Source organism: Mesoplodon densirostris, chromosome 16 (genome assembly GCF_025265405.1).
Source record: "Mesoplodon densirostris isolate mMesDen1 chromosome 16, mMesDen1 primary haplotype, whole genome shotgun sequence".
Classification (NCBI taxonomy): Eukaryota; Metazoa; Chordata; class Mammalia; order Artiodactyla; family Ziphiidae; genus Mesoplodon; species Mesoplodon densirostris.
The window spans coordinates 86,938,527-86,965,621 of NC_082676.1; the positions used below are offsets into that span (position 1 = coordinate 86,938,527).

At 52.7% G+C, this 27,095-nt stretch overlaps 1 protein-coding gene across 1 annotated transcript; it reads right to left on the reverse strand.

Moving 5' to 3' along the window:
• Positions 1-4,728: 4,728 nt before the first annotated feature.
• On the reverse strand, positions 4,729-26,579 carry EIF3B (eukaryotic translation initiation factor 3 subunit B). The gene is made up of 19 exons (XM_060120088.1): positions 25,411-26,579; positions 20,900-21,092; positions 18,916-19,035; positions 18,544-18,601; positions 18,221-18,349; positions 17,675-17,832; positions 16,719-16,850; positions 16,570-16,636; positions 16,133-16,179; positions 14,911-15,121; positions 13,205-13,277; positions 12,226-12,348; positions 10,679-10,757; positions 9,810-9,948; positions 7,521-7,646; positions 6,941-7,018; positions 6,468-6,576; positions 5,865-5,983; positions 4,729-5,146 (listed from the first exon to the last, which is right to left on the reverse strand). Exons 1-18 carry the CDS (start codon positions 25,823-25,825, stop codon positions 5,880-5,882), a joined length of 2,361 nt encoding a protein of 786 aa, XP_059976071.1. The 5' UTR covers positions 25,826-26,579; the 3' UTR covers positions 4,729-5,146; positions 5,865-5,879.
• Between the last annotated feature and the right edge of the window lie 516 nt (positions 26,580-27,095).

The following is a 27,095-nucleotide window of genomic DNA, read 5'->3' on the forward strand; positions in this document are numbered from 1 at the left end:
CAGAGCTCCCTGGGAGGAGGTCAGCCCCCGCCCCCCACGACGGGCGACGTGCCAGGATTTGGGGACTGATGAGATGACTTTGAGAGCCGCTATGGATTCCAGCAAATTATTTGCCTTAACAGTTATTCCAAGGGCACTGCCTGCTTCCTCTAACTTGTGTCGTTTTAATGAGTGAGGTGCACACAGTTTCAAGACTTGTCAGCCTGTGGGACAGCAGCCCCTGCCCCGCCCCTGCTGCCCGACTCTTGTGGCTGATGTTCGGGCTGTCACCATCCTGTTGGGCCACGCCCCTACGTCCCCGGCCCCTACGGCCCACCTCCCAGTGCAGTCATGTCATAAATTTAGTTAGAGCCACGCCGTCTCCATGTTAAGACTATCTATGTAAACGCTCTTCAAAGCTCAGCCAAATCCCTTCCTGCAAAACTTTGTCCCCCTCAGTATAACAACCGTCCTAACGGGTTTTACTCGCTTAGGTCTCCAAGAACTCAGCACTAATCCACACCAGCCTCTTTGCCCACCCCCCTCCACACGTTTACACACCCCAGACGTCCTGTCCACTCATCATCCTGCAGTGTCACCCCCGAGCTCCTCCCCTGGCGCCCCCATCCCCCGACCCGGGGTCCTTTGCCCTGGAGTGCAAACGCACATCCTGGGTAAAGCTGCCTCCCTAGTGACAAATGGGAAAATGCAATTCAATTTTCCTTTACCCCAAATTTGGCATTTATGCTGGCAAGTGACGACCACGGGCACCGACACTTCTGCGCTGAGAGCTCAGCTTCTGAGCCGGTTCCCAAGGAGCAGGAACCCTTGGTGACGTGGCGGCGTGCCGTCGGGTCCTGCAGGGGCCGCTCCCAACTGCACACCTAGCCCCCACCTGCTGGAGCGCCGCCCGCCCCTCCCGCCCTGTCCCGGCTCCCGCTCCCCACCTGGCCCCGCCCGCGCCCGCGCCCCCTCCCGCTCCGGCACGAGGGCCTGGAGCGGCCTCCGGACCGCCCCTCCCTAGAGACCGCCGACCCCACCCCCACCCCTGCCCAGGCTGCTCAAACGAGTCGTCAGTGACCGCCTCTGTCCGCTCCATTCTTCTCCGTACACTCAGCTCCCCGACATTATACTTTCTCTCTTGCTCGAAGCCCACACTCCACCTCACCCCCACCAGGAAGGGAGCTGGGGCCGTGGGGGGCAGGCCCTTGAGTCCCCCCTCCCCCCGGCTCGACCCCAGTGTCTGGAACGTGCTGGCCACTGTGAGCACTGATATTAAGTTTTCCGCAAGGAAGGGAGGGAGGGAGGGAGGCGATCACACGCGGGCGAGCTCCGCGACCGGTGACACAGCCCCACCCGGTCCCCGCCTTGTGGACGATGACGGAGGCTCCTTCCTCTCGGTCTGCGTCGCTGAGCGGGCGGGTCCGAAGCGCCACCTGCTGGCAGCACACCGCGGCAGCTGCCTTCCAGTCCTCCCAGGGCACGGACACCCCAGCCCAACCTACCGCTCACCTCCCAAGAGCCTCCCACTCCTGGTGAAGCAGTTAAGGCCGCTGAACCCCCAGGCCCCACCGGGTGCTGACTTCCAGTTCACAGCTCACGATGGTGCTGAGAGGAGCACTGTGATCAGGTCACCCTCCTTGGTCTGAACTGGGGAGACGGAGGCACAGAGAGGTGAAGTAACTTGCCCAAGGTCACACAGAGGCTAAGGAGTCCCACCACCTCACTCCAGCTTCTTTACCCCACCACCCGAGGGACCCAAACCTTCACGCAGGCTGTGAGCACTTTCAGAGCAAAAGGTGGTTTTCTGAGTAGAAAATCCCTGGGCTCTGCTTCCTGTCATTCTCTGCCCCACCTCCAGCCCAGTTCGAAGGGAGTCCCACAGGAGGCCCTCTGGGATCGCGCCGACCCAGGCCTCGAATCCTCCTTAGTCACTATGAGCTGTGAGCCGCCAGCAAGCCAGCACAATGCTTCCGGGCCTCTGCTTTCTCGTCTGTAAGATGGGAAAGTTCCTCCTGGTAGAAACGGTAGCTTATAGTTCTCCCTGACGGGGGACGGGGATACGACAGGGTCTCTCTGTAACCAGCCTACAGGTCAGGGGCAAGTCCCTAGCCTCTGCTCACCCCAGTCTAATGGGCTGAGCTTCCACGTCACCCAGGAGACAGGCCTCGGGGGACCTGATGGGGCCGGGGTAGGGGGCGTCTACACCACTCCATCTGGGGGTTGTGGCCCAGGCCCTGAGCTCCCTGGGGAGTGAGATTCAGAGGGCAGGGGTGAAGGAACATCTGGAGGTGGGAAGCAGGGGGTCGCCAGGTCCCGAGGGAAGGCTAAGTAGAGCAGGGGCAGAGCCCTGGACGGGGACCCGGGCTGACGAGAGACCTGACCTGTGACAAGCAGGCACCTGGGGCAGAGGGTCAGGCAGCCCGAGACACGCAGCTGGAGCGCTGTCCAGGCACGCGGAGGAGGACCCTCCCCGTGAGCGGCTGGCCCTTGGGCTTCACCTCCCTCGTGGCTGGGCTGCCCTGGGCCAGGGAGGGGCTGGCAGTGGGGCGGGAGGGCTGGCTGGCTGGAGACACGAGCTCCTTGCTCCCTGCTATATTGGCAGGAGAGACCTGGCTGCCTGTCAGCCCCACCCTGCCCCGCTGACATCAGCAGGGCCCCAGGAGCCCAGCTGGTCCTTAAGTGTCTCAGCAACTCAGGAACTGCTCATGTGGTTCGGGTGGGCCCCCTCGCCTAACGCCATGGCAACCCCAGGGTTCCTACATGCCTCACCTGGTCTGCAGGTGCGCCTGCTTGAGATCTGCACCCACCAGACTTGGCCCTTGGCCCTGGAGGCTTGTCCCCACCAAAGGGGGACACATGCCACCAGCGAACATTTGATGAAATAATCCCCTAGGAATACTTCTCCCCAAAGACACATTTCTAAAGCAAACTTGAAATGACCTGCGGGTTTTCTTGATTTTTAGGACATAGCTCTTAAGCCCCTTTCCCATGCTGCCAGTCTGCACCACAACCCAGGGCCCGACTCCCATTAACCATCAGGCGTATTTACTGCTTAAATGCTGTGCTCAGCTTTTCCATCGCCGTCTCCAGGGAAGTCACTGCACCGTGAACCAAGCAGGCTCCACCTGCCCAGTCACGCAGCTCACCAGCATGCCAGGTGACGGCAGCGCTGTTCCGGCCTACGAGAGCCAGGGCGGGTGTGGGTGCAGCAAACTGCTGCTGCATTGTCATAGAAATCACAGAGAGACCAGATCCATGAAGTCTGCATCTGAGAAACACAACCTAACGGTTCGAGCTACAGAGGACCCAGAGGCCCATTCACCCCAGCCATGGTTCTCAGTCAGGCCAGCCCAGCAGCAGGGAACGGCCACACCCGGTCACTTGGTCCACGGGCAGGAGTGTGCTGGTCGCGTCCAGGTCAGCGCTGGGCTCCAGGACTTCTTGGCCACACGAACGAGGCCGGGGAAGGGGCGCCCCTTTAACATCCATGCTCCCCCCAAAGGCCAGGCCTCTGACCCAGCAGGAACTTGCTGGAGAGCCCGTGTCACCAGGTTCCGACACAAGGGCAGGTCCCTCACATCCTGAGTGCTCTGAACACGATGGAGAACAGGCCCGCGTGGGTGGCCAGGAGCCCAGCGCCCACCCCAAGGCCCGAGCTGGGGACACTCTGCCCCCCCGCCAGGGTGGGTGGGGAAATTCTTCTACAGAGGGCCGGCCCTGGGACGCCCAGTTCACAGAAAAAGAGAGGTAAAGCAAGCACGATTGCTTAAGAAATTTTTATTCACAAACTATGTAAAAGTTACAACTAGCCAGTTTAAAACAGTGAAAAGTTAATCTTTCAAAAGCTCTGTTAAAAATCTGTTAATGGGATAGAACCATGTGCCTTTTCCTTCTTAGTGCCATGAAATTAGAAAAAACTAGGTCTCGACACAGTGAAGTTTAAAGAACGTGAAAGCAAACAGGAATTGCTGTGACGCCGAGGGGGTGTGGGGATGAGCTACACGGCAGGACGAGGGGCCGTCGAGAAAGCCCAGGCCCCAGAGAGGAAGAGCACGAAGTGCCGGCTCACACGGGAGGCCAGGTAGCAGGGACGCTGCCGGTCGGGGGCTGCTTCGCACCAGCCGGCCGAGCTGCGGGGGCAGACATTTGCCTGTCTCCTGCCCCACAAGGTCGTCTTAGGTCTGTCCACTGTACACAGAGGTCACAGCTGTGAGCTCCAAGTGCACCTGTTCCATGCTTCGCTGCTTTTTTAAACTAAGCTTCAGGTTCCAGGAGAGAAAGAGAGGTGGAAGAAGCTGCCGTTTCACAAGGCACCGAGGGCAGCAGGACACTGCAGGTGAAAACGAGCTGAGTTACCTGGATCTGCTCACCCCCTCCTCCGCGGGGGGGAAAGAGTTAAATATTCAAACAGGACCACCTACTGGTGGCTAAAGTGACAACTGTCAATGTAAGTCTTCAAACCTGTGTAACTGAGGAAAAGGCTAAAGGGTTCTTTCTCATCAGGTGAACCGACAAGCACAGGAAACAAAAAATTGAAAAAGAAGAAACTGTGTTTGGGCTGACGCATCACTTTTCAAAGCTCAGCTGCCAAGCAGAAGGAAACCCCGAGGGAGGCTGACGGCCCCTCTGTGCCTCTCGAGCGCAGCGCGGGACGCACCGAGCCCAGCGGCGGCTGCTACTGTGGCAGACGGGAGAAGCATGAAGGTCAAGGCCGCTATCTACGTTCAAAGACAGGAGAAAGACAGCTTTTTCATATAGGTTTGCTTTTATTTCCACGTTCAGCCTGTTGAGAGAACCTGTCACAACCTGAATGGCGGGGGACGCACCGGAGCCCCAAGCGGTGGCGGCCGGGGAGCCCTGGAGGGACCCCGCGCGGCTGTGGACGGCGCTGGCCGCGTGAGGCAGGGCCCAGTCTTCGGTGCGATTAGAAACCCAGCGAGAGAAAACTGAGAGCAGCGCCGGCAGACCCCCCCCACCCTGGGGACGGGGGCTGAAAGGCACAGCGACGTGTGGAGACGGCGAGTCCCAGGCGCGGCCACAGCCCGGGCGAGAGAAAGCGCAGGTGAAAAGTCAGGAGTGGGCAGGCTTTCCGCAAAAGGATGACCTCGGTTCCAGCACAACACACGGCGACGCTGCAACAAGGGGACACAGTCCACTCGCTGTCCTGTAAGAAGGGAACTTCATCAGGTCGGTCAGCAGCGGCCCTGGCCCCAGGCGAGCATGCGTGGTGAGTGCGCGGCACACGTCCTTAGGAAGCAGGAGGGAGCACGCCGGCCCGACGCCTGCAGATGAGCAGCAGGAGCCCGGATGGGGAGCCACCAGCCCTGCTCTCCCTGCCGCGGAGGCAGCACGGCCTGACACCGAGGCACACGGAGCCCCAGACCTCCTCTCCCCCCAACACACGTCCGCTCTGAGGTCCAGGGCCAACACGTCTTTTCTGTTATTGAAGCCTGTGTTCCGCTGCACCTGATGGGGTTTTGGAGGCTCCTGTCTCAGACCAACCAGGGACGGACCAGAACAGGCGCTGTGGCTGGTGAGGCCCACCTTTATGCTGGACACCCCGAGGCCTTCTCCCAGCAAAGTCCCCCTCCTCTTCCCCAGGCATCAACCACCAGTGCCTGCCCCGGCCCTCCTCTCACCCATGGCCAAGGCCTGCTGGATTTTACGGGAGCTTGAGGCCCAGAGCTCTCACATGCAAGGCTCCGGACACCCAGGGTCTGCACTGGACCCCTCACAGCTCACAGGCAAGGACGTGGCTAACCCTGAGTACCGGAAACTGGGCTTCACTCAGCGCCTTACACGAGCTGCCTTCTGACTTGCGGAGAGCAGGACAGGAAGGAAGCGCAAACAGGACGCTGCGTGCTCCCTGTCTCAAGGCTCACCACAGTGTTCCCGGATCACTCCTGGTTTCCAAGAGGAATAATTTCTTCGGTGACAAAAAACTCGATGGTCTCCTCCTCCCAGTCATCCACGTTGCTGTCCAGCTCGTCAGTGTCCACACCTGCAGGGGCGGTGGGGGTGCGTGTCACACCGTGTGCAGATGTGGGGCGAAAACTTGTGCAACACACACACACACACATACACACACACACACGTGTGTGTGCGCGCGTCCCGCACCCGCCAAGAGGCCAGTGTGAACACAGCAAGGTCCCCTGCAAAGAAAGGACTATGGCCTTGACCTACAGGCGGCAAGAAACTCTCAGTTCTTTTCAAGAGTCTTTTAAAGATTCCCTTTAAGATACTTTTAAAGAGAGAACTCCCTGGCGTCCAGTGTTCAGGACTCGGTGCCCTCACTGCCAGGGCCTGGGTTCGATCCCTGGGCAAGGAACTAAGATACCGCAAGCCACAGTCTTTGAAAGATTCTTTTTAAGAATCTTTAGGCAACACTTGATGTTTTCTGAAAACTCTGGGAAATTAAGATGAAAAAAAGGAAAAACACTTTAACCATACGCTTTGAAAAGTGTATCTTTGGCTAACAAAGTTACCTCCTCGCAATTCTAGCCGTGCGTTTTTCTGCTCCATATAGAGTTCTTGAGCCATTTTCCGGTATTTTCGGAAATCTTCCATCATGGTTCGTCTTCTCTCCACTAACTCCTGTGGGTAGAGTTGCGGAGAACTTACAGAACTAACAACTCTCATCACTGTCATAATTTTGCTCAACCCAAGTGAAAATGAAAACACGGTCAGCAGCAGGCCCACCTGGCGGGATGACGTAAGGACTCTATATAGACACTCTTGGGGCAGGAAAGGTGGGACCTTTGCTCGCCGCCTTCCGCCTCTAACGTGGCCCGTACCACCCGCCTTCCATGTATGAAAAGCCAGCCACCCGAGGGCCACAGTCGGGCCCCAGCGGCACAGAGCTGCCCCCGCCAGTCTGTCCCCATGGCCTGGCACTGGCCTTCTCTGCCATGAGGGGACGGTCCTTGGCACCTCCCTCAGGCCTGGGGACAAGGCTAACCTTTGAGGCTTTGGATTGGCTCAAACGGTCCTTCTGTTCAAAGATCTTGGAGTATTTCTTCAGATCCTTTTTAATTTGCTGAAACAAAGACAAGTCACTCAGGATTTACACATTCAAAGCAAGAACCACAAATGTAATCCTCAGAGCGGCCAACGTGGAACGACTTCCTCAACGATGAGCAAGGCACAGCCTCCGAGAGCGCTCAAACGCAGCGTCCGTACGTCAGCGGCCTGTCCTCCTTCCCTGGGATTTACACGCGCCCTCAGCTCTGTCCTGATACCTCAGCGTGTTTCTCCATAACTATGTAAATCCCAGCAGGACTTCTTATTGCCCCTGCCACCTTGTTCATCCCCCCCCCCAGTTCGTGCAAACTCCCTGGAATGGTACCGACGTGGCCTTAACCTGAACATCTAAGTTTCCGCTCTGAAACGCCTCTTTTCCCTTCGGCTCTTGAGCTGTTCTGCGCCTCCTCACAGGGTCCCCCGTACTCGTTATCACCCTAACGGTAACAGGAAGCAGCAGCTGCTTCTTTCCGTGTCAGTCGCTCCCACGTCCCTACACCTGATGAGGACAACCGGACCTTGACCTGATCCTGGCTCAGGAGGGTGGGGGGCCGAGGCCTCCACAGCAGCTGGCAGAAGCGGTCTTTGCTGTTCTTCTGCAGAAGGCGGCCTTGGAAAGTCCACAGCCAGTAGGCATTGTCCACCTGGAAGAGAGCAGAGGCCTCACTGAGCCGGCCCCTCGCCAGGTCACACCAGGAGGCAGAGGCCCCGGAATCCTTAGTGTGGACAGAAGTGACAGAATTAACCATTACGTGTTCAACAACCGTTCGAGAGCCGGTAATTTGCCAAACAACGTCGTTGGTACTTTGGAGACGCCTGAAATCATGTACCTGACTGGAGGGTGCAGCCTGTGCAGCAGCTAGGAACAGGGCTAACAAAGCACGTGTGCCAGAGCAGACAGCAACCACGTCACCAAACACGGTTCAGCTGGATGAAGGAAGCAGTGCCACAATCTACACTCTGCTGAACTCCCGCTGCAGACCAGCACCCAGGGAACAGTTAACACCGCGTGGTCAGCCGTCTAAAAGCATTGTAAAGTGTCAGGGTAGGCCTCACTGAGGTGACCTCTGAACAGACTAGACACGGGCATGGTCAACATGTCCTGATCCGAATGCAAGGATTATTACTCAAGACACTGTTTCCAGTGACATTTGCAAAGCCCATGTTCCTAAAGCTTCATCACTTTGTTAAACAGAATTGCCCTAATTGGTCTGTAAACATGCACCAGCTGGTTCAACTGTCAATACCTCAATCAATAAAAATAGTCAGTAAAGACAAAGCAGGGTCCTCGGCAAGTTTTACCACCAGTGTGAGAATACTGAACTTGTGAACAAGACACTACAGAGCGTGATTTGTACAGACACAAATTCTGAGCTCCGCAAATTTCTCAGGCTATGGATCTCTCCTGAGACCCAGAGGAAATGGGTCCTCTCCCCAGAAAAGTGCCTGTGCACAGACACAGCTTCATGCCCTTTCAGGGAGGCCCCAGGCCGAGAAGCCCGCTCACTGGCGGTGCCACACCTGCTCCTGCGATCACAGAATCCTGTTTCTACCTCCACTGACACACCCTCAAATCTTTTGCTAAAGACAGAGATGATCATCTTTTCAAGAAGTTAAAAACAGAAACGGCAAACGTTTTCTCACAGCCCAATTCAGACAGCAAGTCCTGACTGAAGGCTGAGCAGTTTCAGATGCTGGGAACACAGCTCAGAACAGGAGAAAAGGCCCTTGTCCTTGCAAAGTGCCATGCCAGCGGGAAAAGGGGACAAGGAACTCGTAACAACGGCTAAGGTGAGCGCACATCGCTGAGCACCATGAAAACATACAGCGGGGTGAGAGGACGCAGGGACCAGGTGGGGAGGGGAGCCTCTGCGGATGCGCGCTTGGCGACACCTGAATGGCAGGAAGCACAGCGCCCACGTGAACGACATTCCAGGGAGGGGACACACGCAAAGGCCACGAGGCGGGAGCGAGCACGGACGCTCGGGGTCAGCGGGGCCTCCGCTCGGGAAACATGCACAGCCAAAGGCTGTGCTGTCAGAGGCCGCTGCACAGAGGACCTAACGGGCTGGGCGACCAAGTCCTGACGGTCCGAAGCAGGAACCCCTCAAGAGGGAAATGCTGTGCTGGGAAAACATGTGCAAACCAGAAGAGACCCGCCCTCCACTGGGGAGCCGCGCGGTGAGCAGCTGGTTTGGTCCCGCAGTGCAGTGGGTGGGTGCTGAGTCAGGAAGTTGGACCACCTGATTCCCTCTACAAGCCCTCTGGCTGCAGCGGCAGATGCGGGCGGCCAGGCCTCCAACTGGAGCGACTAAGACGCGCTCTAACTTAGGAAGAGAGATGAAGCAGTGCCACTCTGTTCGTGGAGAAGGCTGGCTGCCCTCGGGGCTCTGGGGAGAGGGACTCTGGGCAGCCTGGGCCGGGCCCGGGAGCTCAAGCGGATACACCGCATCGCCCGCTGGGACGAGACGCAGGAGGGGAGGTGATGCGATGCCACACTCCGTGCGCTCCCCCACGGCAGAAGAGGTCCCCCCCGGGCTTCCCTGGTGGCGCAGTGGTTGAGAGTCCGCCTGCCGATGCAGGGGACACGGGTTCGTGCCCCGATCCCGGAAGATCCCACATGCCGCGGAGCGGCTGGGCCCGCGAGCCATGGCCGCGGAGCTTGTGTGTCCGGAGCCTATGCTCCGCAACGGGAGAGGCCACGGCAGTGAGAGGCCCGCGTACAGCAAAAAAAAAAAAAAAAAAAAAAGAAGAGGTCCCCCCACGGCCCAGCCCACATGGCACCGAGGCTCCCCGGGTCCCCGTACCTTGTGGCTCCACCAGGACACGGAGGTGATGACATAGCGCCCGGTCGGATCCCACTCGACGTCGGAGGCCATGTAGTGTTCCGCGATATTCATGACCGTACAGTCCGAAGTGTCCACGAAGGCCAAGGCGCCGTTCATACTGGGGAACAGACAGCACGGTGGGCCTTCTCCAGGGGCCATGTGTGTGCCCACCCCCAGCTCCAGGGTGAGGGTACAGGCCAGACTCGGGAGTCTGGGGTCCCCTAACCACCACCTCATCACCGACGTGGAAATAATCACAGTGATGACCTCGCCAGGAGGCTGTGACTGAAGACGTACAGGGCACACGAGCACCGTAGTGTCTGCTGTGATTATCTCAGGGGGAAGGCCCTCAGCGGCCAAGCCTCCAAAGCCACAGCAAGACGCACCTATGGCGAGACGGGGTGTCCTGCCGGCTCGGAGGCAGGCACTGCACACGTCCTGCTGGAAACAGCCACTGGGTGGGGGGAGGGGGGGGGAGCGAGGGTCACGCCCAGGCCCTCGTGGTCACACCAACCAGAGGCCGCGGGGGGCCCACGGCCTGACCGAACACCCTGCCTCCAAGGAGACACGGGTCTTACAACACGGTAACGGGATCGCCAGCAAGAGGCCCGCGGTGAAAGCGCCTGCGGGCAGGCTGTTTTCATCTGCCTGGTCTTGGCCTGCGTCTGGGGAGCAGGATGGACACGCCACACGCTTCACCCAAACTGGGCAGACCCTTTGGTGGGGGAACCTGTCCACTGCATCTGTGCAGAGCCAGCATCGCTACCTTCAGAACCAGAGTGCGGGCCCGGGGCCAGGGTCTCTGCACAGCCCACCGCCAAAGCCCACAGCATCAGACAGAAACCCACCTCCGCAGACCAGCCAACACAACGAACTGTCCTTGGGGGCTCCAGAAGATGGTGTTGGCCTGCTGTTTATCAAACATCTCTGAAAGGAAAGAAAGTGTCAGAGGTCAGCCTGCAGCAGAGACGGAAGGACCAGCAGTGGGCTCTCGCTGCCCCCCACAGGTGTATACACCACAGCTCTACGGAGGTACCACACCTGTTTGCTACCTGTGAAAACAAGGTCAGAAAATCACCAGAAGTACACCTCAAATTAGGACCCAGGTAAAAAAAAGAGGGGGCAGGGGGGATTCTGAAGCTGCAATACTATCTTAAATAACATTTTACGTTCAAAACAACGTACTTGACAATGTAACTGAACGAAAGACTCCACTTACGGTTAGTGTTATTACAGGGACCCAACACCAGGGTGAGGAATCCATAGTTTTCATCAGATTCTCAAAGAGATGTGCGACCCAAAAAGCCTAAAACTCCACTCTTCTAGTGACTCACACACCTTTTTAACTAACAGAAACTAACTCCGTCATCTCTCCAAGCCACTCACTTCCTGAAGGGCTAGGGCCAGGTCCTCGCCCTGGGGGTCTCTTCACTCAGGAGGGAGGAGCAGGGCGCGGAGGGGGGACAGGCTGGCGAGGCAGTCACCCTGGGCGGGGGCGGCAGGACCAAGACAAAGGAGAGAGAACGCCGTTGGCAGGTGTGCTCTACAGCCCCCACCACGAGGGAGGAGGCCGGGCGTGCGCGCGGCGACCCCGACACGGACCCTTCACGGGGGGCGGGGGAGCGGGGCACTCGGAAGGCAGCGGCGCTCGTGTACTCGCTCTTCTATGACCTACTTGGTAACGGGGGACCGTGACGGCTTCACCTGCCCCATCTCCCTTTCATAACGAAGGGAATTAATAACACAGCCAATTTTGTGACAGGCAGCCAACTGGTAACACCACGCAATGATTCTACCACAAATACTGCTCAACTTCAGGGAGTGAGCCTGATTTCTTACAGAAACATCTCGGGAAGAGCTCTTCCCAGGGCACAGCAGTCCCTGTCAGGTACCGGGACGACCCCCCTGCCTTTGTGGCAAGAAGCCCTGGGTGAGCTTCGGGGAGCGTGGGGCGAGCACAGCCTGAGGGCGCCTCACCCTGGAGGCGGGTGCAAGGGGTCTCCCACCTCAGTCCTCACAGAGAGAAACGCTGAAGCGGCGAACGAGGACCCGCCTCGTGCTCGGCACTAAGGCCGCAGGACAGGAGAGCGAGGAGTGGGGGCCCCGGTGGCGTCCAGGCTGGGCCAGGAGCCTGTCCTGGGGGGACAGGGCTTCCAGGCGGAGCAGACCGAGGGCGGGCATGTGACCCCAGGCCCAGAGCGGGCAGGACTTCGGAACAGCAAGGTACAGGGCGCCGCGGGGGCGCGGAGAAGGCCCATCCTTTGCACTGACTCCCTCGGGGGCCGTCAGCACCGCCACCAGCCCACGTGACCTCCGTGCCTGTCCCGCCGAGCGCCCTCCGTGGAGCAACGACCGAGCTCCGTCCCGAGAGCCGGGGCGCGAGCCGCCTACTTACTGATGAGCTCGATCTTGCCGTTGCTCTTCACGTGGTAGAAAGACACTGATATCCGAGGAGCCTCCCCATGCAGCACAGCGAACTTACTCCCGTTCGGCTCCCAGGCGAAGGCTATGATGGTTTCTAAGACCGGAAGAAGGGTGAGCTCCTTTTGGTCACTTAGGAACAGAACATTCCTAACCAGTTAATATTCAACCAGAGAAATGCCCCAAATTCTTAAATTCATTCAAAGGACCAGAGAGCAGCACAGAAGCAAAGGCAGCACGCTGCACCTGTGTGGAGCCGCCCGGCCAGCAGGGACACCACCTTGCATCCCCCATCACGTCCTGCCGCAGCGGCGGGGAGCGGCAGGCCAGGTGCAGTGAAGCCTGTAGACGAACCCTCCTCACCCTCCTCGCAGCGGCCCCGGACGCAAGGGCTCACGCGCCTCTACCCAGGCAGCGCGGCCACTTCACCCCCTTCCCCTCCTCCTCTCCCCAGCAAAACAGAAAATACAGGCTAAATTTTCCACCTAAAGACAGAAACATAGCATCTGAAGTTTCCATGAGTCCAAAGAAACCCACCAAAAAGACAAAACACCTCTATTAAACTGAGAACTTCCACACGTTAAGAGCCCATGTCCTCCGGCTGCCGTCACCGGGCATGTGATGGAAGCCTGCCCTTCACACACTCTCCCAAGTGTGGAGAATGGTGAGAACCCCTGTTCCTCTGCCATATAAGCAGATCGCGTGGTGTGGAAAAACAGGAGGCATCACTTCACTTGGCAACCGGAGAAGCTAAGAGACTGAAGTTGGAAAGGACAAAGAACACCCTAAACACACGCATGCTTTGTAACCCAGAGCCAGGTGCTGTTCACTGTGAATTAGGGTTCCGAGCCTCGGCCATTCTACCTGGGCCATGAATTCACACAGAAGCTTTAAGGGTACGTGTGACAGCACACAGGTGAACTCAACCACAGGACAATGACAATGGGACTTGCCTTTCATTTCGACCACATCGACGGGCACCTGTTTTTCTCTCATTCGGAAAATTTCAAAATTTGTGACAACACCCTGTGTAAAAAAAAGAAAAGGAGAGGGGTAACATTCTGGAAACTGAAAGCATGAGGAAGACAAAAAGGACAATTTAAGAATTTAATGAAAGATTAAACATATACACCTGGCAAAGACGTATGAATATCCGTAGTGATTAAAATGATGAAACAAGAATTCTCAAAAGCTGACGGAGGGGGACTTCCCTGGTGGCACAGTGGTTAAGAATCCGCCTGCCAATGCAGGGGACACAGGTTCGAGCCCTGGTCCGGAAAGATCCCACATGCCGCGGAGCAACTAAGCCCATGCGCCACAACTACTGAGCCTGTGCTCTGGAACCCGTGAGCCACAACTACTGAGCCTGTGTGCCGCAACTACTAAAGCCCACATGTCTAGAGCCTATGCTCCGCAACAAGAGAAGCCACCGCAATGAGAAGCCCGCGCACCGCAATGAAGAGTAGCCCCCGCTCACCACAACTAGAGAAAGCCTGTGCGCAGCAATGAAGACCCAACGCAGCCTAAATAAATTTATTTAAAAAAAAAAAAAGCTGACGGAGGTAGAAACTGGTACAGTCTCTGGAGAACAAATGGATCCCACTGCCCCCAACCCAGATTCTGTTCAAGACCTGCCCTAAAGGTCATCTCAAGCACAGATAGGTCCAAGAATACACATTGCAGCTGTAGTGCCATAAAGGTCCACTGACTAGGACTGATCCAACTATTTCAAAACAGCAGAACATCCTGCAGCGCGTTTCAAGATGCACTCATGTAAAAAGTGGGTGCTGTGTTATTCACAACAGCCAAATGGTGGAAACTACCCAAGTGTCCATCAACAGCTAAATGGACAAACATGATACAATTCAATGAACGCTGCTCAGCCACAAATACAATGAGGGACGGGTACATGGTACAACCTGGATGAGCCTTGAACAAATGTTCAGTGAAGGAAGCCAGATACAAAAGGCCATAGAGTGTATGACTCCATTCATATGAAATGTCCAAAATAGGGAAATCCAGAGAGACAGGAAGCAAGAAAGCAGATTAGAGGATGTCAGGAATGGCGGTGACTGCTGATGGGTGTGGAGTTCCTTTTGGGGGTGATGGAAATGTTCTGGAATTAAGACAGCAGTAACTTGTACAACTGTGTGAATGCAATAAAGTCCAGTAACTGTACAGTTAAGAGAACTTTTTTTTTTGGTAAAAGGAAGAGGAATATTTCCATTAGAAGGAAAAAAATCACGCAATTTTTTGGATAAGTTAAATATTAACTGATGCAAACCAACAGAAAAGTGTGGATGCAGAACTGTGTCAAGCATGCTACCCTGTGTTTAAAAGAAAACAACCTACTCATTTTAACTCCTTCAGAGAAGGAAGGTGGGTGCCTAGAGATTTCCCTGTGTTCTCCTGTGAACGCTAACCTACGTAAACTCTAGACTACATGAATGTTATCACCCACTCAAAGTTTTATAGAAAAACACTACACTCCTCAGCTGGAATATGACACCTCTAGCTATGACACAACAGCTAACTTTCGGTGCCAAGTGGGTGTGAAATAAGTCATGAGTTTGAACCAAAAAATCCATTAACACCCCCAGAACAGAACTGAGCTGTAGAAGCAATGACCCCTGCCCCCTGCCCACTGGCATCCACTTACCTGGGTACCTTTTGGAGTCCTATCTACTTTAACACACAAGTAATCTCCATTTTTCTGCCAATGTAGCTTGCAATCCACAACATTAAATAGATTCCTAACTCTGATCTCTTGTCTGGTAGGAAGCTGCATCAGGGTTACCCTGGCTGGAATATCCTTATCTTCAGGCACCCAAAAGGCTATTATGTTACCACCGGGAGACCAGGAGAAGTCTCTGCAGAACAAAGAAAATGAAATGCTTACAAGGACTGGCTAAGAAATGATAAGAGCAGAGAACAAGAGACCTCATTCTCTGTGTAAAAGCTCAGCGGTGGCGCATGTACCCCAAGAACACTAGTAGCAGCCAGCGCTCACTACCGTGGGCTCCGTCCCCAGAACAACTCGGGGGCTTTGCTAGACACACTGTGCCATCGAGGAGAGGGAGAGGTGCTGATAATACCACCCACTGTTGCACAGGGGTCACAAGATTCAATCCCCAAGCTCTGAAACCCCACTCAAACTCTTAACCACAAGGCAAGTAAAGTAAACTTTAGGCTGATGGACCCAGCTACCTCATTTCTGAAGATTCATTAAGGGGCTAAAGGGGGAAAACCCCAAATCAAAAAATATAAGAGGATTAAAGAAGAATTAGGGCAATTCTCTCTACTGCAAAAATTACCCTAAAAAGTGCTGTAACGAACAATCCATGAATTCCTATCTGTGAAGAGTACCTTTACTGTTGCATTTTTACTGAGAATTAATTACCAGTTTTAATTATAAGCCATCGTTTTGTCCAACAATGTAAACATAAAAATAATAAGCGTGAATGTCCTTGCACTGCTGATACTTCACTGCCCCCAGAGATTTCAGGTAAATAAAAACGTGCCTCCTCACTGACAGAGAAAACCAGCTGCAGTTCACTGAGGCCACGCAAACCCCATGGCACAGACCACCAGAGAGACACAGAGACTTTCAACTAAGTGGAGACCCCTCTTCCTCAAAGACTGCGCCCCCAAGTCTCTGGTTCCAAGGCAGAAACACGAAAGGAAGCAGACCCTCAAGATGCCCCTACGTGCAGGAACGGGGAATGCTGACGGGGGCCACTAACACACAGTGCGCGGTGGCAGGCACAGCCTGCTGTGACACCCTGGTGCTAGGGTGACAAGCACCAGCATTTTCTCCAACTGTGTAGGAGCCAAGTGCTACAGGAGGGAGGCAAAAACCACATGCTAAGAGATTCGCTTACTTTATGCCAGAGATCTTCAAGCTCTTCTTATCCAAAAGACCCATAGACTGTGGAAAAACAAGGTTACAGTGGAGTTAAACCATGCCAATGTCTCAGTGGTACATACAGTCTTGTACAATGTGAGCTTGCCGAGGGAGCAGTGTAAGCAGAGGGTGACAGATCCACAATGGAACAATTCACCCATAGCAGCAAAGTACACACTTCCAGAGCCCATTTCACCAACTCCCATCCTTAACCCCCTGCAGCAGCAGACGCGGGGGCTGGCAGATTAAAGACCCAAATCCAGGACCCGAGCAACTGAAAGGCACAGAACTAGTCTCTTTCCCTTCTGGCTGCACCACAAATTAAGGGCAAGCACTGCACCCTCCAGCAGCTACTGGAGCTGACAAGCAACTGACGGGGCAGCTCACGTTCAGATAATCAAATAAATCACTTACAGGAGTTTCATAGATACTGAGAGTATCGAGTGTCATTCTGGCAAAGAATTTACCATCATGGCTCCACCTACAAAGAAGAGAAGTGCCAGACTCATCGATGAAGAAAAGGCCACAAAGAGGGCACCACTGGCTACCATGGGTCCACTTACTTAAAAATAGGCCAATGGGCTGAGCTTTCACAGTGAAAACCTCTCTTCTTCTGCCCGGTAAGGATGTCCCAGATGATGATGGCCTGAGGGTCATCCTGAGTGTCCATCAGGGGGCTAAAAGTCACCAGGTACCTGCAACAGAGGAGACCCCTACTCATCTCCTGCACGCTTCCACCTCCTCTCACGTGAAGGTCGCAGTTGTGTGGGTGTGGCGAGGACCTGTCCACGCTGCAGTGGACGTGGCCGAGTTTCCGCTCCAGAAGGCGACTCCAGGCACAAGCGAGGCTGCCAGAACAGCAGCCAAGATCCGTCTAAGCAGCACCTTCTCCAAACTCCAGGCTCCCCTGACCATGTCCTCCCGCCTGGACACCCCACTCGAAACACGGAGCAGAACCACTGTGGCACAGACCACTCAGTCCCGCTCGGCACCAGGGTGCTCCAAGGGTCACCTCAAAATGTTTCCCTGAGTAAAGCAATTATACTCCAATAAAGGTGTTAAAAAAAAAATGTTTCCCTGATAAAATCAGGACAAGGAATGATCCAACAGATTACAAACAAAAGTTGGCTGCGTGCACGAGCGGAATGAGAGATGTGGAATTCATACTTTCTCTTCCTTGGATTTCAATTAAGACAACAAGGTAAAGAGAACAGATGGTCACGTGCAGTATCCACAGAGGACTGGTTCCAGGCCCCACCGCGGTCGATACCAAAGTCAGCAGATACTCAAGTCCCTTATGCAAGATGATGTAGTTTATGCATATGTGTGGAGAAAGGAAACAATAAAGCAAATGCAACAAAATATTAACTGGAGAATCATGGTAAAGAGCACACAGGAGTCCTTTGGACTCTTCCTATAATGTTTCTATTTTAACTTTAAAATTACTGCAAAATTAAGCTTTAAAAAATTATCCATAGAAGGCTGGCATGACTCCATTTCAAGTTTTCAAACAGCTTACCTTTCACAAGGTGAGAAGTCGATAAGCTGAACCCCTTGGTGGCTGAATCTCTGAATTTGTTTGAATTTCTCTCCCCCCCAAAGAGCAATGCCTCGCTGATGAAAGGTCGCCAGGTAGGTGCCCTTAGGAGACCAACGCACATACGTCTCTGTCCATCTCTGTGGAAAAAATCAGTGCCGATGTTAACACAACAAAAAGCCGAACACAAAGAGTCCAAAGTCTACAACAAATATACTCCTCAAGCTTTTAGCTAAAAACACAAGAAGCCTATCCACTTCTTAGGGCGCCTTTCAAAGCTGGAAGAATAAAAGTTGTTCTCAGAGGCGTAACCTCAAAGCATGGGACACTCCACCTGCTCTTATACCAAGCTCCTCTTTTCTTTTGCAGTGCGGCTTTTGGGATCTTAGTTCCCTGACCAGGGATCCAACTCGGGCCCTTGGCAGTGAAAGCGCGAGTCCTAACCACTGGACCGCCAGGGAATTCCCACCAAGCTCCTCTTCATCAAGGAAACACGAGGTAAGTCCCCACACGGCAGCAAATACCCACCGCTCTCTCTTCAATGGAGACCGGATCCTTCACGTCATTCCAGAATATGGAAGTGCGGTCTCCACTCTCAAATATCACGCTGTACTGATCTCTGCATTCTGCCTCTTCAAGCCAATAACGTAAGTTTCCCTAGACACAGAACCAAAGGCAAGGGATATAATACATTTCATTAATTTTAACCAAAGAATACTTATTCATAACTGTTGCTCTTAAGAGATTTGACCAGTTCAGTCAGCAGCTTTAACTCCTGAGGAATACATCACTTCAAGCCCAGAGACTAGCCACCATTTCTTCCAATTACGTACAGATTTTATACAACATACCAGGTCTTTGAAAGGTTGTTTCTCTGGAATATCCCATTCATCACTGATAGTCATGTACCTGGAAGAGGAGCAACACGATGCTGATTACCACAAGGCTGAGTGGTTCTCAACCCCAGGCAGTACTGCACCCCTGCCCCCCCAACCCCGCGCAGAGGGAAAGGACAAGATTTTGATGGGTCATAACCAGTTAGGGGATGCTGGTGGTCAGGGGGTGCTACTGGCCAGGGATGTGACAGGGTCCTGCAGTGGTCTGATGGGAGAATGCAGCTACCTAAAAGGCCACTAAGCACCCACTGCCCCCCGGGGCAGAAACGGCTGGCCATTCACACTCAGGAAAATGCCCAGGTTCTCCTGGGCTGAGTCAGAACTCACTTGTCAAAATCGGTGAAGAGGTTGACTCTGAATGTGTGCTGCTTGTCGAGCTTGTAGCCGTCGGCATTTTTCACAGCATCCAAAGCGTGGGCAGGGGATGCATATTCCAGGAAAATATACCTGAATTGAGAAAGAGGGCAACTTGCACAAGTGCAGACTTGAAGATCAGGCAGGGCACGCTCAACACACCCAGACCTCCATAGGGCTCGTATCCACCGTGAGTATCCAAGACCTGTCTTCCTGCCGTGTCCCGGAGGCAGTCAGATCCCTAGCAGAACAGTTCTAAACATGGACAAAATCCTAGCAAAGATTCAAAGTCTCTAAGTACACGATCAGAAATTATAGAAAAGCTAATTAACCAAAATGTCCATTACCTTGACTTTGGTAATGGTTTTATGGGTGTATACATACACCAAAACTTATGAAATTGTACACTTTAGGACTCTCCAATTTTACTCTGTCAAGTACCTTTCAACAACACTGTTTAAAAAACATGGGTAGTCTAATACTATGTATTACAGGCAAAATTACAAAGGCTCTCAGAGGATGTTTCATCATAACAAAAATAACACAAGCAACTGCTTAACAAAAGGTTATCCTTCCACCTAGTTCCTGAAATAGAAAAAGTATGAAGCACTGCCTGCACGTGATAATTTTTTAAGAAATTAAAACTATTCTAGGTAGTTTCCAAAACTTGAAATTAAAAAAAATTAAGTTTATACCACCTTCTCATTCCTGTCCCATAAAAGACAATTTTGCTTGTACCCAGAGGCTTATATTTTTATGAAATTTTAATGGTGAAAGTCTGACAAGTTTGTGGAGCAACAAACAGAACTTTCATCACTGCTGGTCGAGTGTAAACTGGTAACGACACTCAGGCATAATCTGGGATTGGCCAGTGGCACTGAAGAGGGACACTTCATGCAGCCCAAACCCTCTCTTGTGCTCAGAAGAGGACAGGCACTCGGCTGTTCCAAACACTGTCAATGAACAGGAAGGCAGACAAACTGTCATATGACATGACAGAGCACAGAGCATTTACAAGGAAGGAACTAGAATTACACTTACCAACACAAAAAACCTAATATTGAACTTAAAAAGCAAACTGCAAGACACATACCTCATGCTACCATTTTTAAAAGATACAGGGACTTCCCTGGTGGTGCATTGGTTAAGAATCCGCCTGCCAATGCGGAGGACATGGGTTCGAGCCCTGGTCTGGGAAGATCTCACATGCCGTGGAGCAGCTAAGCCCATGAGCCACAACTACTGAGACTGCGCTCTAGAGCCCATGAGCCACAACTCCTGAGCCCACGTGCCTAGAGCCCGTGCTATTCAACAAGAGAAGCCACCGCAATAAGAAGCCCGTGCACTGCAACGAAGAGTAGCCCCTGCTCACTGCAACTAGAGGAAGCCCGCGCGCAGCAACGAAGACCCAACGCAGCCAAAGATAAATAAATAAATAAATAAAATTTAAAATAAACAAAAGATACAATATTTTAGGTGATGCCACAAAAAAGTTACTACGGAATGACACAATGTCCCCTAGATTCTAAGAAGTATCTCCATTTCAGAGATGATAAATGTGGGAAAAAAGCACATCTTAGAATCAATAAAATACCATGTCAAATTTTCCTGAAATCTCGCCAACTTTCAGATCTGTTGGTCCCTTTACCCAGGATGTATATTGTGTCAATAACTGTTCAATGACGAAGAGATCAAGGTCTGATTTCTTAAAAGCATAGCAGCCACCTTACAATACCTAATTCAAGAACCACACTGCATCTCCTTCTCCCTCCCTCCAGTGACCCCAAGGACTAAATCACTGCTCCACAGAGCAGTGGGCGGCCTGGATAAATGTGGCCAAAGTGAGGCCATGCTCCCGCATTCACAGTGAGCTCCTGAGCACACGACCATCTTCACGGTGTCTGTCAGCTACCAAGAAAACACAAGTGACACTTCCGTGCTGGAGAACATGACTCACCCTTTTGTCCTTCCATCCTCCTCTGGATAAAAATCATTTGTGATTTTCCCAAACTTGGAAAAGATCTTATGGATGACGTTTTTGAGTTTCTCCAGACGGTCAGGTCCCACTTGAGGAACATTGTCGACCACAATCACGGAATCGATTCCATCTGCTTCCTGTGGCCGATCTTTGAGTATATCTCCCAGTAATTCTGTACAAGTGAAAGATTTGTCGAATGACTTTTTTTGACCAAGTTAATGCACTAGGTTAGCACACTGAACAAGTTTCCAAAAAGCAAAGTGAATCATCTAAATGCTTTCAATGTGAGCAAAAGAAATCAGAGGGCCTCCCTGGTGGCGCAAGTGGTTGAGAGTCCGCCTGCCGATGCAGGGGATACGGGTTCGTGCCCCGGTCTGGGAGGATCCCATATGCCGCGGAGCGGCTGGGCCCGTGAGCCATGGCCGCTGAGCCTGCGCGTCCGGAGCCTGCGCGTCCGGAGCCTGTGCTCCGCAACGGGGGAGGCCACAACAGTGAGAGGCCCGCATACCGCAAAAAAAAAAAAAAAAAAAAAAAAAAAAAAAAAAAAAAAAGAAATCAGAGCCCTGGCTTAACTCAAAATTTAAACTTGAAAGAATTAGAAACATTGTAACTCTTTACACTCCCACTGACAGTCAAGATCACCAGGCACTGTCTTCAGTTTACAACAGAACAAACTCATCACCCTATATTCTTTACGTAAAACAGCCTCGTTTGCAAACAACACGGGACTGAGACTAGCACTTCAACCAGGTGACTACAGGCTAGAGAAGCTCATGAAAGTGAGCAAACAGTGATGCATCTTACAGACGATGGTGTCTCCAGTTCGACGAAATACCTCACAGTACCACTGGGAGACGCCAGCCATTTAGACATTAAATTGTAAATGCTTAGAAAAGTGCTTGGAACACAATAAACAACATCAACTTATTCTCATAACTTCAGGCCAAAGCTCAAAACCTATTATGTCCATGCCACCCGCTTTTAAAATTAAGATCAAAGAACCCAAATCTTAAGTGTTCAAACTTCTCAGAATTGCTTCATTTCCATAAAATGGTCAGCAAGAGTACGACAAAAAGAAGAAAAGATAGGTGTAAAACGAACTAGGAAAAAGAAACACAGAGGAATCAGTGCAAACAGGTCTGGGAAGCCAACTGGAGGCCTACTGTTTTCCGGGCGATTCAATGTCATCTGGGGGCTGCCCGCTGCAATCTTATCCGAGCCCTGTCTCAGGCTTGGAGTCCTTTTGACCCTAACGCCCCAGCACCAACAGACATGCTGGACTGGCTGCTGCAGATGGGCTCTCGGAGGGCAAATGGAGTATTAGATGGAAAAAAGCAAATCCTCCTCTTTTTAACACAAATTCTGTACGAATCCTAATCCCAATTAGTTAGCCAGCTTGTCTAGAAAGCTATAAGGTTACAAGGCTCCGTGTTTGGAGCTAGAACAGAAAGCCATCTTTAAGGCTGCCATCAAAGCATACTCATCACACGAAACTACACTGGTAATACAGACCTTCCTGATTTACAATGGGGTTACGTCCTGATAAACCCACTTACATACCATTGTAATTCAAACCATTACAACTTGGGGACTGTCTGTACAGGCAAAATGAGTGTACAAGGTAATTTTTAAACAACAGCTGAAGAACAATGGCTTGTTACTCAGATATCTATGTGTTCTGGAACCTAATTATCACTCTAATTTCTGCACTATACTCAAGTATTTCAACATGCTATATAGGACACATGTCAAAAAATATTCTTTGTTGTATTTCATTTTCAAAACTTAAGATGAATTTTCTTCACTTGTGTGTTAAATTGAAGCCAAGCAAAAAGGAAAAAGAAGAAAAGAGGCAGATAAGGTCATTGCATCTTCCCTACAGAGACTGATGTCAAATCCTTGGGTTACTTTTAAAGCTGACTTACCAAACAATTACAAGGCCTGTTAAGCCTGATCCAAATTTACAAACATAAAAAGCTCAGCTTTTATACAAACTGTATCTGGTTTATAAGAACCCACCCACACACACTTAAGGGAATAAGCATAGTAACTACAGAAGAAACACATTTCCTTCCTCATTACCAGCCCACACAGTCAGGTTCCCACTCTGACTACAGGGAATAAAGAAAGAAACAGTTCTCAAGACTAAGTAGTAAAGAAGACACTTAGTTAAAACCATGATCACATATTTGCTTGGCTAAGCACCAAAGGCAGTTGAAAAATTAAACGGATTAAGGTGCAACGGAGCAGGCTTCCCTGGTGGCGCAGAGGTTGAGAATCCACCTGACAATGCAGGGGACACAGGTTCGAGCCCTAGTCCGGGAAGATCCCACATGCCGCGGAGCCACTAAGCCTGTGCACCACAACTACTGAGCCTGCGCTCTAGAACCCGTGAGCCACAACTACTGAGCCCGCGTGCCACAACTACTGAAGCCTGTGCACCTAGAGCCCGTGCTCCGCAACAAGAGGAGCCACCGCAATGAGAAGCCCGCGCACTGCAACGAAGAGCAGCCCCCGCTCGCCAAACTAGAGAAAGCCCCCACGCAGCAACGAAGACCCAACGCAGCCAAAAATAAAATAAATTAATTTAAAAAAAAAAGACGCAACTGTGTGAGAGTTCACCTGTCTCAAAGAGGAAGGAGGCAAGACATCGGCACTGGGGCTGTGGCACCTACAAGAGGGCTCGTCATGAGACTCAGGCCGTTTTCAAAAGAACCAGCATCTTGAGCGTCACTTTCTGACCCTACAGGGCAGTTCTCACGTACCAGCAAACGTATGTGAGCTACTAACCTCCAGAAAACTGACAGCTTGCTCAGTGTTTGTTCTTTAGGACCAGGAGCCTCACAGGTCACTCTGGCAAAATATCAGGATCACAAGGGCTTCCAAAGGCCCTCCCAGCAGTCACCTAGCCTGGATGGCCTGTGCTAATGTCAGTATCCCCTGTCACACATCAGAAGTCACATACTAGAAATCTTGTGTAAATTAGGTGTGCTCAAATAATGCTTAAAAAAAAATCAGTTGTGAATAAATACCTAAGGGCTCAAAATAGGCTTTAAAATCAAAACTCAAATTTTAAAATAGAAGATAAATTGGTGTGGTAAGAAGAACACTGGTCTAGGCTGCGGGGTAGGGGAAAGGGCACGGTGAGCCCAGAAACACAACCTCTCTGTCAATTCCCAGCAACCTACTCCACAAGGAACACATTTTCTTACAGGTGAAGGACTTTGACTGGATCAGTGGCTCCCAAGTCCTCACTAGCTTGTGGAGCCTTTCCTGCTTTTCATGCTGAAATGTTTTTTGTCTCATGAAATAAAGTATAGGACAACAGTGACGATAACAGGTAGCCCTTTAAAATTATGTTTCAAATAAGTCAAATCATTATGCAGTACACCTCAAACTTATACAGTGCTGTACATCAATTACACCTCAGTAAAACTGGAAGGAAAAAAAACCAAAAGTATTTGATAAAAATTTTAAAAATAAATAAAATTATCTTTCAAAGTCAAACAACTCTGTGTTGGTTCTTTAAACCTTCTTTTTCATTTTATGTGATATCCTTTATCATTCTGACTCATTCTCAGAGTGATCAGACACATCTCCAAAAAAACTAACTTTAAGTGGTAACATCTTATTTTCCTGTTGTATAGTTGACTACCTCTATGGTGTCTAATTCATTTTTCCCATTTTATTATAAAGTGGTCAATATGCAGAGGAATCCACTTATGTGCTCCCAGCCTGGAAAAATAAAATGGCTAAAAAGAAACATAAAAACAAATGAGATCAGCCATCATCAGAAGTCACCTTAGGAGACAGGCTCTCTCAGGCAAAAAGCAGAAATAATGCATGTAAGTCGAACCAAGGCAAAAAAGTAAGGCAAAGTAAGATAAAGTAAGCGATAATCAATCCTACAACTCGAGAAAATTATTTGCCAACAGAAGGATGATAGTATGCCTACAGTCTTAGGAAAAGAGAGACGCAAACAGGAAACGGGCAGAGCCGGCCTCAAACTGTCTTCCTAAGGAACTCTCTGGGGGTAGACGCTGCTGTGGGACAGCGGGGGCAAAGGAACCCAGCTTGGCCACCCTGTTCTCCCCACTCCCGAGCGACAGCGTCCATCCACCCCTAAGGAGTCGGCACCGAGTCAGCCTCAGGCCTCTGACAACTCTGGCGGGTCACTCGGGGCACCCAGACTGCAAACGAAGAACTGTCACCCGAGACCGTGCAGCACATGGAGTGTCCAGCTCGGCTCGACCCTAATGGCCACACCGCTGCACACTCGACCACGGCTCCCGCGTGCACGCCGTCCAGGCTGCAATGCCAGTGGCTGGTTCCCCAAGTTGTCTCCACCCTGCCCTCCTCTTGTTTTGGAGAACACAAGATCCAGGCGCTCACGGAAACCTTCCCTACGTGGGGGCGACAGGCAGACAGCAAGCACCCCTCCCGCGTTCGAGGATCGGGAACTTCGGCGCAGACCGGCCCCGCCACCTCACCTTCCTCGCTCACGTCCTCCACAAAGTCCTCGGGGTCGCTGAAGGAGGGCTCGTCCGCGCCGCCGTTCTCCGCCGCGCCTCCCGGCTCCCCGCCCGATCCCTCGGACCCGGTCTCGGACGCAGCGTCCCGCGCCTGCCCCGCCGGGGCCTCGCCCGCGGCCGGGGTGGGGGGATCCTCGGGTGGCGGAGGGGACACGCCGTGGGTCGAGTCGGCCTTCTCCTCCCCGTCCGCCGCAGGCTCGGCCGGCACATCAGGGCCCGGCCCAGCCTCCTCGTCCTCGCCGTCCGACGCCTCCTGCGCGCCGGGCCGCGCCGGCTCCTCCCCCGGCGGCGGCTCGGCGGTCGGCTGCTGCTGCCCGGTCTCGGCCCGCTGCTCGGCCGCCTCTGGCGCCGCCACGTTCTCCGCGTCCTGCATGGCCCTTCGCTACCGCCTCGCCGGGCCTCGCCGCGCTTCCGACTCTCCCGGGCCGCACCGCGCGCCTACAGCCGGGCCATGTGCGTGCGGCGGGGCGCCCAAAGGGATAGGGGGGCGCCCGCGCCTTGCTGCAGCCCCGCGCGCCCAGAAAAGCTCACAGGGCAGAAATGTGCCCACCAGCGATTCCGACAGCGCCCCTGTGACAAGTGCGTGCTCCACTCTAATCACCGCACTTGCTTCGATCAATCTACAAACTGTTTAGGAACTAGGCCACCCTATCTAAAGTAACAGATGGTTCCTCCAACATGGCAGCCGCTCCCTTCCTTTTCCCGTCGGGCCCCGCGGTAAAGGAATAAACTATTTGTGAAGCCGCAGGGAGGTACCAGAAATCATCTCAGTACATGGAAGTGCGTGAAAATATCATTTACTTAAAAATTGATACTAGAGGAAACTGTAAGTTCAACAAACTATTTTGGTTAGGGTATCTTAGCCTTTCACCAAATATTTCAACTTACGTTACTAAGTTCCCCCTCCACATGTCGGCTTTTAGACTGCTCTACTGACTGGGCAAAAGAATGGGCGATTCCAAAACACAAACGGAATTCCTGGAGAGCCGGAGGAGGCTAAGGCTACTAGAGGGACGACTGCCTGGCGCAATACAAAAATGAATGAGAGTTGCTTTAATCACTTACGCCCAAGCTCACCGCGGCGGCTGTAATTCCGCCTTTCCCCATTCTGATGGTCACGGTGGTTCGGCCCGCGCGGGCTTCCGCCCCGAGACGCGCGAGCGTGCCGGTCACGGGGGCGGGGGGGGCGGGGCCAGCCGCGGGCGCGTGGAGAGGCGTGTGACCAGCCACGGGGGCAGGGCGGGAAGGCGTGGCCCGCGTGGCCTGCGCTTACAGGTGCCGCAGTAACTGAGCCGCAGGGGTGCAGCGACTCTGGCTTGGCTTTGCTCCCTCCGGAAGGTATTCGGTGTTTGTATTTTGTTTTTTGCCGAGCATGAGGGCCACCGCTCAGTGTAAATGCTTTAATCTTCCTAAAAAGGAACGCAGTGGCTGCTGGTGGAGGGGGAATGGGAGTTAGGATTTAATGGGGACAGAGTTTCGGCTTGGGAAGACGGATAGTGGGTGACGGTTGCACAACACTGTGAATGTACTTAATGCCTCTGGACTCTACACTGAAAAATGGATAAAGTTGTAAATGGAATGTTGGGTATATTTTACCACAGTGGATAGGAAAAAAGAAAAGAACCAGGGTTCTTAGGTTGCCT

Excerpts from the sequence above, each read along its gene's own strand:
- EIF3B (XM_060120088.1), bottom strand. The coding sequence starts at position 25,825 with ATGCAGGACGCGGAGAACGTGGCGGCGCCAGAGGCGGCCGAGCAGCGG. Across the intron at positions 13,278-14,910 it reads GGACTCCAAAAGGTACCCAG|GGTGTTGTCACAAATTTTGA; the intron begins GTAAGTGGATGC and ends TTTTTTACACAG. Across the intron at positions 7,019-7,520 it reads TGAGCCAGGATCAGGTCAAG|CAAATTAAAAAGGATCTGAA; the intron begins GTCCGGTTGTCC and ends TCTTTGTTTCAG.